At 40.4% G+C, this 18,191-nt stretch overlaps 1 protein-coding gene across 2 annotated transcripts in view; it reads left to right on the top strand.

Moving 5' to 3' along the window:
• The window catches only part of LOC126190945 (NBAS subunit of NRZ tethering complex-like), a 410,919-nt gene that overhangs the window by 20,810 nt on the left and 371,918 nt on the right, over positions 1 to 18,191 (top strand). For both annotated transcript variants that reach the window (XM_049931590.1, XM_049931589.1), the window contains exon 4: positions 11,383 to 11,516. In XM_049931590.1, the coding sequence (XP_049787547.1) occupies positions 11,383 to 11,516 (134 nt within the window). The remainder of the gene's footprint in view (positions 1 to 11,382; positions 11,517 to 18,191) is intronic.

Genomic DNA, 18,191 nt, shown 5'->3' with positions numbered 1-18,191 from the left:
GTAGTAAGAACTACCTTAAATGCATATTGTCACAGTAGTCACAAATAAAATAATGTAACACATGCCACGTAACAGCCAAAAACAGCAATGCACTTCACTGCCATTTGCAAAAGTGATAGAGCTAACCTGCATATGGCAGTCAAGCTCCTCAGATGGCATCTGCTGTGAGGTTCTACTTTGCACAACAAACAGTTGTGAAATTGTTATGTAAGGGAAGGCAAAACAACTCATTAAATTGTTTGTTGTGTTTATTGTTCAGTGGGGGCTGAATCTCACTTGCTTACTGAATGAAGAAGCCTTAGTTGTTGCCTTTTTGTTCTTGGGTGAACAGTTATGTTTTCCATTTCTTGAATGCTTGTACAGTGTTCATGTCGGAACTTGACATGTAGCTATGTCTGCATGCCACGGGTACCAAATTTGAAAACTATGAATTTTAGTGTCTGTTATATGTACAACTGTTCTCAGAATTGAGCCTACACTGTACATTTATCATTGGAGCATCCTTGTATGTTTTGCTGAGGAAGTATTTGCTAAAGAAACATACATCTTCTTGTATTATAACAACAATGGAACTCGGTGCTGTGTATGAAAGGTTGTAACATTAAACCAGATTCTCTCTCTAGGATCCATAAAACTAATACACAAATATGAGCATACATTCCGAGGGTTGCTTACATGGATTGAGTGACCACTGGGATTTTTGAAGCCTGAAGTTTTGAAGAATACATTGGTGATAACAAAATAGCTGTAATTTGCTCTATAAAAAGCTTGTTCCTTTGAGAGCATGAGATGTTTATATTTTCCCACCTCCACGTTGCAAATGTTTTGACTTTTGAGTGAACCGCCCAGTCGATGCGCTGTTGTTTTCACGTCAATTCTACCAACATTGAGAGTTGTTTAGTTCTCGGGGTTTTGTAAAATTCTAGGATTCATGTCTCGTCACTGCAGCCTATGAAGAGGTTTGCGGAAGACTCCCAAATAAATTCCAAAATACAGTGCAGTTTTAATACCAGTATATTTCCAGGACTCTGGTGTCCGAGCCTGGTGAACTGTACTGGTTACATCAGATGTACCCAAAGTTGACATCAAACGACACAGAGTTCACAACAATCAACAAACGAGTGAGCCTACAATACGTTTGCTCGCAACCCTAGCCAAAAAACGAGTGTCCCAAGGTGCCTGCGTGACCTCTATTTATACTTTTGTTAACAATTACAGACAATGAAAATTACAATTTTATGTAAAATCACAATTAAAAGTTAAACCGAATATGAGATACACATTGCTAAAAATTTACAATCTCAGTGCTGAACAAGGTGAACCTATTTTCAAGTTACAAGTTAATGTAACATTTTCTGACTAATTATGTTACAGGTAACAATTAAATTTCTAAATTTGTTTATAACAAATCAACTAGCTCCTGAATTTTAGTGCTAACATATATCGAAGATTCAATTAACATGCTTTATTTATATGTCCTATTTAATTTGCTGTAGTAATTTTATACTGATAGGTTTACTGGTACATCCTGACCATGTGCTACGTTTCTTTCGATTAGTTACAGTATTAATTTCACATTTATATTGTGTTTTTTTCACATAAGAACAATGTTAATCAGCAAAGCATCATTTTCGAATTGTATGTATACTGAAATAGTGGTTATTTTTGTATGTAATTTGGTAACAGGTCAGTTTACAATTGGACAATTAGGACTGGTGTTTATCTTTAATGCTCTCCGAGGGGTTCTGATAGGTAGCAATGAGATACAGTAATATTTCAAGCAGATAAGACAGAGTTACTTCTATTTAGAGAAGAGTATCAAGAATGCTTTTAAAAATTAATTATGAAATATTTCTTCAATCTCCACTGAACTAATGTTCACAAAAACTTCAAGTGGTTTTGATCACAGCCTTATTGAAATTAACTCTGATTTGAGCTAGAAATTGGTGGATGAACTCCCTTGAATACTTCTGGAAAAGAATCAGGTTTGTGGTTACATAACTGATACTGTAATGCAAAAACTCCATGTATTTACAAGATGCTCACAGATAACTGATCCATTTAAAACTTATAGGTGTGCAATGTAGACCTTAATGGCACCTACGGCAGAGGAGGAGATCTTTGGAATGGTGGAGATGGCAGATGAGGCAACCCATGCTCCCTAGGGATAATTAGAAGAGGACACAACTGCATTGTGGAGAAGAGGGCTCTTCAAAGGCTAAGGGAGTAGACATTGAAAGAAAATCCTCACCTTTGTTAGACCAAGCAAATCAGCAGCTGGGCAGATATATACTGCTTTCAAACCTAAACCAAGCCTTGGGTGGAAGAATGAATTAAATACAAGACATGACAGTTCTTCTAGTACTGCTGAAAGTGATGACAGACAAATGCCTGTAGCTCATCGAAGATACCAGAAGAGATAAAACACTCCCAAAAAGGAATGACTAGGATATTCGGGTTGAGTGAGATAAAGTGGAAAATCTATGGGAACAAACCACTATGAAATGAAATGATCGTATGGCATTGTTGGCCAGGAGGCCCCATGCGGGGAAGTTCGGCCGCCATATTGCAAGTTCTTTTTAGCTGATGCCACTTCGGCGACTTGCGAGTCAATGATGATGAAAGACACACAACACCCAGACATCACGAGGCAGAGAAAATCCCTGACCCCACCGGAATCGAACCCGGGACCCCGTGCGCGGGAAGCGAGAATGCTACCGCAAGACCGCGAAAAATGGATATGTGCTATACTGGAGTGGTAACAGTGCCAAATCCAAAAATGGAGTTGGCTTTGACCTCCATAAGGATATAAACATACAGACAGGTGTCAAATACGTAAGTGACAGGCTCATCCAGATGTGACTAAGGGCTGGTAATACACAGCATACTGTTTTGCAAGTATATACATCATAGACAGGATGCACCATGGACGAGAAGAGCATTTCCTTAATGAACTTGAAGAACAAATAACAGAGGAGAACACCATCATTATGGACAATCTGAATGCTCAAGTTGGTAAAGAAAGATTAGGATATGAAAACATCACTGGTCTTCATGGTTACGGGAACAGAAACCCGGAAGGAGAGAACCTAATTGACTTCTGTGTGTGAAACAACTTAGCCAGAAAGAACACATGGTATCAGGAAAGTGAAAGTCATAAAGTAATAAGATACAGCTGGGATGGTAAGCTCAAGACTATGATAGACTTCATCATCGCTGATAGAAAAGCTAGTCAGTATGTTACAGATGTTAGTCATACCCAGTGAGTGCCTAGATAGCGACCTCTGACTATTAAATGCTGACCTAAAAGATGTTCAAGTGCCAAAATTTAAACAAAAGAGTGTAGCAAAGATTAAGACTTCATTGTTGAAGGATGTGGAAAAGAATTGAAAGTATAAAGCACAAATAGGAGCCAAATTACCCAAAACTCTGAAATGGGGAATAGAAGAAGAATGGTCCATACTGAAAGAAACCCTTGTTAGAGAAGTCATGGACATCTGTGGAAAAACAAGTGTCACACCAAAACAGAAGGAAACACCTTGGTGGAATGACCGATTAAAGAAAGCAGTAAAAGACAGGAACATACTGAAAAGGAAATTAGACCATGAAAAACAGAAACCAGATGATAGACAAAATGAATTAGCAATTGAACAGTTAGCTCACGAATACTGGAGAAAGAAACTATCTGTAAAAACACTGATCGAGGAAGAAAAGGAAATGTGCTGGGAATACTTTACTACAAAGGTAGATGAAGACTGTCAGGGAAATAGGAAATTGCTATACGAAGTACTAAAGAGCCAATGAAATGAATATGTATATATTGTTGCCTTGGAAACAGATGACGGTAACTTAAACGAACAGAGGAAGGGGTCAGGGATGAAATGAAAAAGTACTTCAACATGCTGCTAAATGGAGATGGAGACAACACAACCATCAACAACTGTAAAGTAATTAATGGAGTCCAAACTAATGGATACTCATTAACATGGCATGAATTAGAAAGAGCATGCGAAATAGAAAGTTGACAGGTTTTGATGATCTCAGCGCAGGCACGATAAAGGCAGCTGGTATATTAGGCTTAAATTGGCCACAGAGAGTGTTATCAGTGGTTTGGAAAGAAAACAAAATCCCAGAAGACTGGAGTAAAGGAGTCATCATCCCTCTGTTCAAAATTGACAATTGATGAAAATTACAGAGGCATCATGCTGCTGTTGCACACCTTGAAGCTACTATAAAAGATCATAGAAATGAGAATTAGAAAGACAGTAGAACCTTTGCTAGAGAAAGACCAACATAGATTTAGGAAAGACCGAGGTACTATGGATCTTATTTTTGGAGTACAAATGTTGACAGAAAAGTACTGGGAATATAGATGAAATATTGTGATTGTATTTCTGGACGTTGAAAAAGCATATGACAGTGTTCTTCGAAACAAGGTATGGGAATGTTTAGAAGACCTAAAGGTGCCAAAATACCTAATCGAAAATGTCGAAATGCTATACCAAAAATGTTTTAGATGCGTCCAGATAAGCAACGAACGATCAGAATGGTTTGAAACAAAGAGAGGTGTCCAACAAGGAAGTGTCCTATCACCACTCCTGTTTGTAATAGTAATAGACAAGATCATAAAATCTATCAAGAAAATACACAGCGAACTAAATGTCTTGGTTTTTGCTGATGATTTGATAGTGTGGGGAGAGACAGAAGCTGAAGCACAGAAGAAACTTAATGATTGGAACAACACATTCAAAAATTTTTGACTAAAAATAAGTAAAACAAAGACAGTAGAAGTGACCATCAACAGGGAAGGAACAACCTCAAATATACTTCTAGGAGCCAAAGTAGAATCTGTTTCACATTTCATGTATCTAGGAAGCATAATCTCGAAAGACAACACCATTAAGCAGAAAATACTCGGCTGGACACAGAAAGCATTCAATTTTTACAGTCAAAGCAGAAAACTTCTGTGTGATGATAAAATGCCACTAAAAGCAAAAGCGACCATGTACAACACCTATTTTGTATCAATCCTAACATTGTTTAGAAACACATACCCTACTAAACGAAGACCTGAGCAGAATTCAGGTAACAGAAATGGGATTCATTAGAACTATGAATCAGACAACTAGAAAGGATAGAATCAGAAATGAGGTGAACAGAAAAGTAGCTGGTATTGAGATTCCTGTTACAAGTATCATAAAGAAACACAGGCTTCAGTGGCATAGACATGTAATGAGAATGAACAGCCAAAGACCTGCCAAGAGGTATTTCAACCTGAGCCTCATAGGAAGAAGACCACAGGGATGACCAAGAAAATGCTGGATAGAGACTGTAAGATCAGATGTGGAGGAGAAAGGACACAAATGGGAAGCTGTCCTAAACAGGAGATCTATGAAGACAGAATGAGATGGTGAGCGCTTGTACACCACACCAGGGAAATTGGAATTGGAAGATGATGATGATATGTGCAATGACTCAATCATTTCTGGAGTGATTTCTTGGCTAAAAAATTTGCACATGGCTTAATATGGTTACTTATACCTCTCATGACAGTATGAATGTAACATTTCAGAAAAGCAGAATAATCCATTTACATCAGGAAGCAGTGGTATTTCAAGAATGAAGACTTGCAGATGAAGACATGTCATTTTTCTATTAGTTGGAACAGGTGATTAACATTGCACTGCATCTAACTTGAAATAAACCAGTTTTTCAGTTATGCCATTACCCTTTAGGAGCAGTGATATGATACAACATTTTATGGGAAATATACTTTCAAATGATAACTTTTGACATCATTTCACTTTCCACAAATGTTTCATAGAACTAATGGAAACTCCAGGTAGAAATGTCAACAATATGGGAAAAGACAGAGTGCTACTTACCATAAAGAAGACACATCAAGTTGCAGACAGGCACAATTAAGACACACACACACACACACACACACACACACACACACAAAAGCATGCACACTCACCAACTCCTGCATCTCCAAGATGCTTGAGTTGGTGGTCGTGTGTGTGTGTGTGCGTGTGTCTTAATTGTGCCTGTCTGCAACTTGACATGTCTTCTTTACTGTAAGTAGCAATCCGTCTTTTCCTATATTGCTTATAGAACCATTAGGTAGCCTGTTCATCTCAAAACTCATCCTACGTCTTTGAATCTTATCATATGTTTAGCATCCATGTGTTTTTGAGTTTGCTTACCTCCATGAACTAATGGAAGTAGAGCTTCTGTCTGTATATAGTGGAAGACTTGAAAGTGATCCAAATGGTATATTTCCAGACCTGGGTTCTGTATCAAAATTTTATCTACTACGTACTTTTTTATCAATCATATTGTTTTTTAAGCACAATAAGTAGCGAATCTGCTCTACAGCCCCTGGAAGCCTGTAATAGAAATTGTGAAACATCCTGTAGCTACGAATGAAACTAAAAAAGAGGCTATGATAAGTAGCAGTGTTTGATGAGGCTCTCTTCTCTCAGTATTTATTTGTTTGTTTATTTTATTTATTTATTTATTTATTGAAGGTGCAATAATAACAGTGAAAAGCATCGCTGAACAGATCAAAATTAATAGAAAACAAATGCATTGTATTCCATTTGCTGATGGTGTAATAATTTTATCAGATTCTGCAACAGATATGAACTGTGTTAAAAATTTTGTCTTGACATGTTGGATAGCCACAAAGTTAAAATAAACACAAACATGACAAATAATGGTGACAGATAAATGTCATGATAATGGAGCTGTACCAGAGTATATATACAGGGTGATCTGTGGTGTAGAACTACCCTTGTAATACAAGAACAGGTGGATAAACAGGAATTTAAAGTCAAGCAGTATGAGACTGGAGATGGGAAAATCTATGAGGCTATGTTAGCAATATGGTCGCCATTTTTGAAGCTGTCATTTTTGATGCCTCTTATAATTTTAAAATGGAATGGGGATGGGTGATATATCAGTCAGCCAGATAATAATAGGGATAAAAAATTGAGCTTTCATTTGAGGATAGTTATCCATTCTTGATTTAAGACTGAATTTCCTTCCTTACAGGTGATACAAAGGTTAATGTAATGCAACAATAAGTAGCAGGAGGCTGATTGTTGGTGTGTTCTGAGAACACATCATACTTGCGTTGTAGCCGCTGTGCCAAGTTTGTGGGTGCAGTCGTTCACTAGCAGCGTTAGTCTGAAGTACTTGCTATAGCACTGTGGTCACGAAGTGAGATTCAGGCAGTTTTGCGTGGTTTAAACATAGACCATGCTATGAAGAAATGACTTTTGCGCTGGGTGCCGTGTGTCCACATTGTACAACAATATTCAGGTGGTACAGAGAAATCCAAAGAGGAAATTTTGCTCTGGAGGTTGCTGAGAGAACAGGAAGGCCACAATAATCTGTTACAGAGGAAAAAATTGATGCTGTGAGGAAAATACTAGACTAAGACAGGTGAGTGGCCTATAAGCAGATAGAGGATGACTGAAGAGTTATATCCACAAGCAATTTGTTTGATTCTGCATGATCATTTGCAAGTAACGAATCTTCGTTCTCTGGGTGCCCCATAGACTGATGGAAGAGCAGATGACATGGTGTATCACTTGGTGCCGGGAGTTGTTAAAGAAATTTTCTGTGGGACAATGTCAGTATGTGAATAAAATTGTGACAGATGACGTGACTTGGCTGTACTATTATGGCGTGCCGAATAAGACTCAAAACGAAAGTTTGTGTCTTTGAAGATGAAAACACACCTGTAGCTGTCAGAATATCCTGATCAGTAAAGAAGAAAATGATAGCTGCTTTGTTCAAATTGAGTGGAATTGTGGAGCATGTTGTTCTGGACACACAGAAGACAGTAACAGCTAAGTGGTACATGAGGCAATACCTACTCAAAGTCATCTATCCTGCGACCAAAGTCAGGAATGGACACTTGGTTCCTCCATCACAATGACGGTCCAGCTCACTGCACCAAATATTTGTGGGGTACAGGATGAGACTTTGCTCCTTGTGACTTTGCACTGTTCCTACTTGGGAAAATGAAGCTGAAAGGAGGGCATGGGACAATGAGTGTGCGTTAACTGCCTACAGAAACTTGAGAGAACTGGTTTAGGGGTTGGTTTCAGAAGCTGGAGAGGTGTATTCAGTGTGTCGGAAATTACTTCAAAAAAATTAAATAAAGCTGTATTGCAACTTTACCAGAGAAGGAAAGTTGCTACTCACCACATAGCAGAGATGCTGAGTTGCGATAGGCACAATAAAGAGATTCACACACTCATAGCTTTCGGCTGTTGAGGCCTTTGTCAACAGTAGACGCAAATGCACACGCAAACGCAACTTGCACACATGTCTGCAGTCTCAGAGAGCTCTCTGAGACTGCAGACGTGTGTGCAAGTTGCATTTGCGTGAGTGCGTGTGTGTGTGTATGTGTGTCTACTGTTGACAAAGGCCTTAATGGCCGAAAGCTATGAGTGTGTGAATTTTTTATTGTGCCTATTGCGACTCAGTATCTCTGCTATATGGTGAGTAGCAACTTTCCTTCTCTGGTATTGTTACGTTCCATCCTGGATTTGCCATTGTTTGATTGTATTGCAACTTTCCTAGTACTCTTTGTATGAAAGCTGATGGCATTAACACAAGGTGAATGCATTGAGATAGTCCTTATTAGGAGAAACTAGTACCCATGCTGTCACAGTGGATTTTAAGCATCACCACCCAGACAGACCACTCATTACCCACTGCGTGGGGGTGAAAATTCTTACAAAATTCCAAACTAGGTCTGTTGCAGACAAAGCAGAAGCTGGGTGATCAAAAACTACTACGGATGATGCAGCACCACCCACTGTTCTGCCATTGTTCAGTAAGAGTCCAGAGTTTAGTACTCGCTGCATTTTGCAGCAAATTAGGGTCAGCCATACAGCAAAAATGAGAATTCTGACCACACACTAGTGAAAATATGACTCCAGAATGAGATTTTCACTCTGCAGCGGAGTGTGCGCTGATATGGAACTTCCTGGCAGATTAAAACTGTGTGCCCGACCGAGACTCGAACTCGGGACCTTTGCCTTTCGCGGGCAAGTGCTCTACCATCTGAGCTACCGAAGCACGACTCGTGCCCGGTCCTCACAGTTTTACTTATGCCAGTATCTCGTCTCCTACCTTCCAAACTTTACAGAAGCTCTGCTCTCCTGCGTGAGTCGTGCTTCGGTAGCTCAGATGGTAGAGCACTTGCCCATGAAAGGCAAAGGTCCCGAGTTCGAGTCTTGGTCGGGCACACAGTTTTAATCTGCCAGGAAGTTTCATATCGGCGCACACTCCGCTGCAGAGTGAAAATCTCATTCTGGAAACATCCCCCAGTCTGTGGCTAAGCCATGTCTCCGCAGTATCCTTTCTTTCAGGAGTGCTAGTTCTGCAGGTTCACAGGAGAGCTTCTGTAAAGTTTGGAAGGTAGGAGACGAGATACTGGCAGAAGTAAAACTGTGAGGACGGGCTGTGAGTCGTGTTTCGGTAGCTCAGATGGTAGAGCACTTGCCCGCGAAAGGCAAAGGTCCCGAGTTCGAGTCTCGGTCGGGCACACAGTTTTAATCTGCCGAAAATATGACTGTTGTACCATCTCACCAAGAACAAATAGATTGTTGTGTACAGTGTGCAGAATGGATGATACCCAAGCTGGGTGAAAAACATCATTTCCTCTATGATGTACTCATTATGGTTGAAGTGAACTTCTGTGTGAATGGAACCTGTTTTATAGAAACACATTTTGTCTGATGTCAGGAGGAGACAAACATAAAAGGTTAGGGTCTATTAATCGTCAGCAGTTCAAACATATGGCAAATCATGGTATCCCTTAGGGGAATGGCAGCAAGTGTGTTGGGACCCTTGCTCTTCATGTTGTATATTAATGACCTCGTAGACAATAGTAACCTCAGACTTTTTACAGAAAAAAAAGTCGTGTTCTGTGACTTAATATCAATGAATCACTGTTGAAATAGGCCAACTCGTATAAATACCTGGGTGTAACATTGTACAGGGATGTGAAGTGGAATGATCACATGCACTCAGTTGTGGATAAAGAAGATGGTAGGCTTCGGTTTATTGGTAGAATACTGTAGAAGTGCAATCAGTCTACAAAAGAGACTGCTTACAAATCACTTGTGTGACCATTTCTAGAATATTGCTCAGGTGTGTGGGAGCTGTACCAAATAGGACTAGTAGGGGATAAAGAATGTATACAGAGAAGAGCAGCATAAATTTTCACAGGTTTGTTTGATCCACGGGAGTGTGTCACAGAGATGTTGAAGGAACTGCACTGGAAGACTCTTTACGGCACAGAGATGTTGAAGGAACTGCACTGGAAGACTCTTTACGGCAGATGTAAAGTATCCTGAAAAAGTCTATTAATAAAGTTTCAAGAACTATCTGTAAATGGTGACTCTAGGAATATACTACAATATCGTTTGCGTAGGGACCATGAGGGTAACCCTCTGCCAATCACCTCACGGTGCTTTGCAGATTGTAGACTGAGATGTAGATAGATAAAAGAACAGAATCACGGATTATTGCTAGTATTTGTTTTGTGAGCATTAGCCTATGGTCCAAGGCATAATTCTCTGCCTAATTTTTACTCATTCAATGCTGGAGACATCATTAGAGGCTTTAGTGACTCAGAAAACTGGTCAGATATCAACTATATTGAATGGATCTATTGATGGTATCTGGCACATTGAAAGTGATGTTTTGGTAAGGAATATGGGTTCTTGTTTTGTAGGGCTCTTCTTCATTCATGGTATGTTAACAGCAGCCATTATCTGCAGCTGTTAGATAAAGATATAACACCATAGCTGCTGTCTGCAGAAGGATATTTCCAACTGTCTTTCAACACAGTGGTGCTCCATCTCATTACGAGCTAGTTGTTAGGTCATACCTGTACCTGGGGACCACGTTTCTCTGGAGTTGGATAGGTGGTTTCCATGTTCCTTGGGTTTAAGTCCATTAGATCTGTAATTGCAGGAACATATGAAGACAAATGTGTATGCTACGGTGAAGATCAGAAATCTTGCACACCTCAGCAACAGGTTGTTGCTGTTTGTGCTTGCAGTCCAGTACTTATGTGTGTTAAAGTTCATGAGGAATGGGTGATGTGGATGACAGCTGCCTTTCACTGTGCTGAGCAACACACTGAGACATTCCTGTTGCCTTTATCTGTCATTGTTATGTGGGAAATGTGATGTAACTCATGAATGAATAAAGCTGTATGCAGATGAGATACCATAAATTTTCTCTTTTAATTCTCTATCTGACACTTTACATGACCCCTTTATCTTTTGAAAATTTGACTTACTTTCAATATTCGTTAAAATGATTTGTTCTCTATTCTTTTAACAGTGTGCAGAGATCCAGTGCCCCAATGGAGGAAAATGTTGTGGAGTCCAGACTGCAGCATGCTGGCAGTAGCGTACAGTAGTGGCGATGTGGCTTTCTACAACTTGTTAGGAAGCAACATGTTCTGCATAAAACCAGTATGAAGACTTTGTGAATTTCTATGAATAAACTGTGTAATTTCCATGCATGAGCATGTACATGCATGCGTGCGCATACACCTACACCCAGACACACATACACACATATATATACATGCAAAAATTTGAGGTTCTTTACTGACGCATGTACAGAAATTTTGTAACTTTAAAACTTGGTGGGTGGGAAAGCTAAGCTAACTCATTTGCATAACATGTTGCACAAACACAAGGAGTAAAGGAATTTAATTCTTTAATCTCTACAGCTTTTTTTATATTTATTGTCTAGTGAGATTATGCCCATGGATGGTGAAGCAGTACCTCAGCTGGACAGATTCGGTCTAGTAATAATTAATGTTACATTTATATGAAGTGGAAGCAACAAAAATCTTAATAAGCATTTGGAACTTCTTTCTTCCAAATATGAGTGTGGTGTCTTAATCACAGTGGCAAACACATTTATTATAAAAAGCTCTTCTGTACATCTTATTGATTACGGTCCTTATTTGTAATGTTGTTATTGACCCTCACTCCAAATTTCCCGCCGGCCGCGGTGGTCTCGCGGTTCTAGGCGCGCAGTCCGGAACCGCGCGACTGCTACGGTCGCAGGTTCGAATCCTGCCTCGGGCATGGATATGTGTGATGTCCTTAGGTTAGTTAGGTTTAAGTAGTTCTAAGTTCTAGGGAACTGATGACCACAGCTGTTAAGTCCCATAGTGCTCAGAACTATTTGAACCATTTCCAAATTTCCCAATTTGGTTGTGGTATCTAGAGTAATAGTTCTATATGAGGCATTTAAACACATTAGAACAAATTAATGAATCAGCTATTTTTTGTTTTTCTTGAATTGCATTGTTATTATTTATTTGTGTGATTTGTAGTTGTACTTTCACCGTATTTAGAAATGTGGCGTGGTATGTTTGCAAGGAAGTCAATGTACTGTGAGAACAAAGTGTCTTGTGATAATATTCTAGTATAAAATACTTTTGGTATCATTCACATATCAGTTCAGAATAAAAAGTTGTGCTCTCCACCATGACCTCCATCACACAAATCGAACGTGAGGAAACCCTATCCACATTCCTCCAGAACCTGAACAACTTCTCCTCCATTTGCTTCACCTGGTCCTAATCAATCCAATATCCACCTTCCCAGATGTTAACCTCCACCTCAAAGATGGCTACATCAGTACCTCCATCCATAACAAACAAACCCGAGCACGGGGTCCCGGGTTCGATTCCCGGCGGGGTCAGGGATTTTCACCTGCCTCGAGATGACTGGGTGTTTGTGTTGTCCTCATCATTTCATCATCATCCAGGAAAGTGGCGAAATTGGGCTGAGCAAAGGTTGGGAAATTGTACGGGCGCTGATAACCACGCAGTTGAGCGCCCCACAAACCAAACATCATCATCATCATCCATAACAAACCTACTAACAACCAGCAATACCTCCACTTCGACAGCTGCCACCCATTCCATACCAAGAAGCCCCTTCTGTAAAGCCTAGCCACCCACGGTTGTCGCATCTGCAGTGACTAGCAGTCCCTCTTGAAATATACTGGAGGTCTCACTGAAGCCTTCACTGACAGTAATTATCCTCCCAACCTTGTACAAAAACAAATCTCCTGTGCCTTATCTTTCCAGTCTCCCACCACCTCCCAAAGCGCCACTGTTCGGCCACTGAGGAGCATTCCCCTCATAACTCAGTACCACCTAGGACTGGAGCAACTGAATTACATTCTCTGCCAGGGTTTTGATTACCTCTCATAGTGCCCTGAAATGAGAAATGTCCTACCCACTATCCTTCCCACCCCTCCCACAGTGGCATTCTGCTGTCCACTGAACCTACACAATATACTAGTTCATCCTTACACAAACCTTGCTCCCAATCCCTTACCTCATGGCTCATACCCCTGTAATAGACCTAGATGAAAAACCTGTCCCATACATCCTCCCATCAGCACCTACTGCAGTCTGGTCACAAATATCATCTATTCCATCAAAGGCAGGGCTACCTGTGAAACCAGTCTTGTGGTTACAAACTAAGCTGCAACCTCTGTGCTGCAATCTATGTGGGCATGACAACCAACAAGCTGTCTGTTCGCATGAATGGCCACTGACAAACTGTGACCAGGAAACAAGTGGACCACCCTGTTGCTGAACATGTTGCTAAACATGATATCCTTCATTTCAATGACTGCTTCACAGCCTTTTCCATATGGATCCTTCCCACAAACACCAGCTTTTCCGAGTTTCACAGGTGGGAACTCTCCCTGCAGTACACCCTATGTTCCCCCACCCAGTCGCCACTCCCATCATGCACTGGTGCTGCTGCTCGCAGTATGGTTTCAGTTGCCTCAGACTCTAGTCATGTGTGAGTGGCATTTGCGCGTGCGTGCGTGTGCGTGCGCGCGTGTGCGTGCGCGCGCGCGCGTGTGTGTGTGTGTGTGTGTGTGTGTGTGTTTTAACTGAAAGTGAGTCATGGTTAATCCAGTTGTCACTTCAGGGTTAAAGTAGTATGTATACCAGCCAAAACTAAAGGTGATGAGTTTTTTATTCTTGTATTTATTAAAATTTGGACATGAAGTACTACGAAAAGTTTTTTTATTTGTTGTTATAAATCAAAATCAGAAGCTGAAAATTGAGCTGAAGTGAATGGGGCCCAACAGTTGAAGTCTCATTTGGCAGTGAAGGGATTTGATTTGGCTGAACACACAAGTGCTGATTGAGGTCATATGGGGTACTTGACAGTTCGACTGTGGAAAGTTACAGATTAGAGTAGCATCAACCCTTCATTCAGATTTATTCGATTGAAGATGCATTGTGACAAAGTCTCCACTCCAGAGTTAAATGTATCATTGATTTTTCTCTGATGCTGATATATTATTTTATAAGTAGTATGTGTTTATGCCATCTTTTGTGACTGTATAAAGTTCTGTTTAGGCCAGATTCATTTTTCTGTATTTAAAAACATCATCAGTGCACACTGTAACAGTTATAGTATTGTTCATGTGTTGATATAATGAGATGACAATCAGTTCTCTTCTTTTAAATTATTTTTTACAATCTCTTGTTTAAATTTACTATACAGTATGCAGTTTTTTTGATTTCTTACCTTGTTCCCAGCTATATACAGCTGTCTGTTGTTCAGCACACTGCAGCAACCACAGTATTTTCTTGTTTGTAAGTTTTAGTGCACAGTGTACATGCATGTGTATGCAACTCCCCCTCCCTCTCTCTCTCTCTCTCTCTCTCTCTCTCTCTCTCTCTCTCTCTCTCTCTCTTACCTACCTCCTCTGGACAGTTACATTGTATCAGCTGAATACACAGTGCCAGGATTGCAGTTTGGCAAGTAGACTGTGTTACGACATTGTGTTGGAGAGTGGTTAAGGGAAGAAAAGAGGCAAGGACTGGGAGGAACAGTTAGGGAAGTGCACCTGATGGCTCTGAGGGAGGCAGGAGGTGTACAAGATAGGGGGGGGGGGGGGGGGGAGGGTTAGTAGGTGCATAAATTAGGAATGCAACATGCGGCCATCAGAACTGGTGAGCTCATGCACTGTGTGATGACATGACACTGATCTGAGGGAATGGAATGGGGCAGGGGCAGGTGGGGCAGAGCAAGAACAGGAGACCAGGGGGTGGGGTGGGGGGTGAATTCAGGGGTTAGTGGAGATTGACACCAGGAGGATTGTGGGAATAAAGGATGTGTTGCAAAGATACATCCCATGTATGCTGTTAAGAAAAATTGATGCTGGAGAGAAGGATCTGCTGCTGGAAGATAGGGGAGGGGGAGGAGGAGAGGAGAGGGAGGAAGGATCCGGCAGGTACAGGTTGTGAATCAGCCACTGAAATCAAGTGTGTTGTGCTCAGCAGTGTGTTGTGATGTCTGCCTTTGTCCACAGTATGGTGGTTGCCATTTGTTCAGATGGACAGCTGGATGCAGGTAATGGCCACATAAAATGCCGTACAGGAATTGCAGCAGTGCTAGTATACAACATTGTGCTTTCACAGGTGGCCCTGCCTCTGATAGTTAGGATAAGCCTATGTCAACCCAAGGATGTGGTGGGTATGTGAACCATACAGGTCTTGCAAACAAGTTTTAGTTGCTCCCGAATAGTTTAACCACTCACAAATGGCACATGAACAGTCACGAAAATTCACAAGCCCAGTATGCTGAAAGCCTCACCAACCTAGACTACAGGCAACTTAAATTGGAAAGAATACATAGAAAATGTTGTGGGGAAGGGGACCCAAAGACTGCATTTCACTGGCAGAAAACCTAGGAGGTGCAACAGATGTACTAGAGAGACTGCCTACACTATGCTTGTCCATCCTGCTTTGGAGTACTGCTGTGTGGTGTGGGGTTCTTACTAGGTAGGTTTAATGGAGTATATCGCAAAAGTTCAAAGAAGGGTGCACATTTTGTATCATCAAGAAATATGGATGAGAGTGTCACAGATGTGATACAGGATTTGGGGCAGAAATCAGTAAGACAAAGGCATTTTTATTGTGGTTGGATATTCTCACAAAATTTGAATCACCAACTTTCTCCTCCACCTGCGAAAATATTATGTTGATGCTGACCTACATAGGGAGAAATGATCACCATAATAAAATAAAGGAAATGAGAGCTGGCACAGAAGGATACAGCTGTTCATTTTTCCCACAAACTGTTAGAGAGTGGAATAATAGAGGAATTAGTGTGAAGGTGATTTCATGAATCCTCTGCCAGGCACTTCAATGCGATTTCCAGAGTAGCCATGTAGATGTAGATTTTCACAGACAGACTCTATCCCCTCCAAATGTAATCCACAAACAGATTTCCCATGCTGTATCCTCACACACTTACTAATCTTCTCACCATCGAAAGAGCCATCTGCAAAGCAGGAACCCCCTCAACGTGCAATATCATCCTGGGCTGGAACAAGTAAATCATGTCCTTCTACAGGTCTTTGACTATCATCGTTATTTTCTCATGTTGGATCTTGTGAATTCCACAGTCATTAATGATAAATGGTGAATGATGCAACCACTCACAAATAATTTTTAAAATGTTTTGTTTTAGTGCCACAACTGGAGTTGGCTTACCATGCCCATCTTCAGACGGCCAATATTTTCAGTTACATAGATGTTTTGATCAACAAAACTGCACTGCACTGCAGAAGAATGTTAGAGTATTTAGTGTCAGTTTACAAGTTGTGTCATGCTGAACACTGACTTTAAGAGTATTATGAAGTGTGCATCAATAATTTATTTACGATATGTGTGCTGTTTGCACCTCAGCAATGTACACACTGTATGCACTTTTTTCTTCGAAAAATTGCCTCCAACATTCAGATGTATCTTAAAAATGGCCATATATTCAATGCCGTGGGAAACTTATCTCTATCAATATCTGGCAACATGAGATTCAACTGGCAGCAGCAGTGCACCGATGTGGCAAACATGAGTTGCGGGAATTCATAAGCTTGCTGACACTGTGTACCTCCCAGCCCACTGTCACACACCCGGAATACTGTCCAACCTTTGATGAGTCACTGCAGTCTACAGTGCCAGTGAACTAACTGAAGTGATTCATGTTATCAATATTTTTGTTAGTAGCTAGTTTCGTAATGGGAAAAAATAAAAGGTATTCATTCATGTGTTGTGAGCTATGGAAACAGAGCCGCATATCAGCCCTCCATCAACAGAAAAAAAACCCATTTGCATTTGACAGGCTAGTAAAGATGAATTGAAAAAAAAAAAGGAAGACTAAATATGCAAATAGAGGACTGAATACAAAGTGGATAAAACTAGAAGATGACATATTGAAATGAATTCACGGACACCATCAAAATGGCATTGTAATTAAACACAAATGATTGAAATATGCACTCATAAGCTAGTGTTACAATGGAACTTAACAGACATTAAGGGTGGGGTTGGTTGGTGCTACAGGTGTCATAGACGTAGCATGCGATGCAGAACCAAAATATCTCAGAAACTGTCACACGAGTATGAAGAAAAAATATTATCTTTCCATCACGTTATTATTCAAGGTCAAAAGAAAACTGCCAAATAGAAGATATGGACGAAACTCCTCTGACATTTGATATGCCAAGTAACAGAACTGTTGTCATGAAAGGTGCTAAAACTGTAAGTATAAAAACAAGTGGGCATGAAAAAATTTACTACACTGTTGTCCTTTCATGCTGTTCTGACAGTACTAAACTTAATCCAGTGATTATTTTCAAGCACAAAACAATGCCAAAACCTTCTGAAATAATGCCAGGTGTTATTGTTCATGTACATGGCAAGGGTTGGGTGGATGAGGGTGGTATGCAGTTATGAATTAACAGAGTGTGGGAGAGAGGGAAAGATACTCTATTGAAGAAGAGTTCTCTTCTAGTGCTAGATCAGTTTAGTAGTCATTTGAAAAATTCTGTGAGAGAAATTGAGCTGGAAATATGGAGCTTGCTGTTATACCAGGAGGACTTACTTCACAATTGCAACCTCTTGATGTCTCAATAAATAAACCATTTAAAGTGTATATAATAGAGGAATGGAACAAGCAGATGATGAATGAAACCCAACATGAATCCATGCCGAATGGAGCTTTAAAATGACTTACAATCAAACAGTTGTGTCAGTGGATGAAACAGTTGTGGTCTAGAGTGAGAAAAGACATTACTGTTAAATC

Source organism: Schistocerca cancellata, chromosome 6 (assembly GCF_023864275.1).
Source record: "Schistocerca cancellata isolate TAMUIC-IGC-003103 chromosome 6, iqSchCanc2.1, whole genome shotgun sequence".
Taxonomy (NCBI): domain Eukaryota; kingdom Metazoa; phylum Arthropoda; class Insecta; order Orthoptera; family Acrididae; genus Schistocerca; species Schistocerca cancellata.
This window is presented reverse-complemented; position numbering and strand designations above follow the sequence as displayed.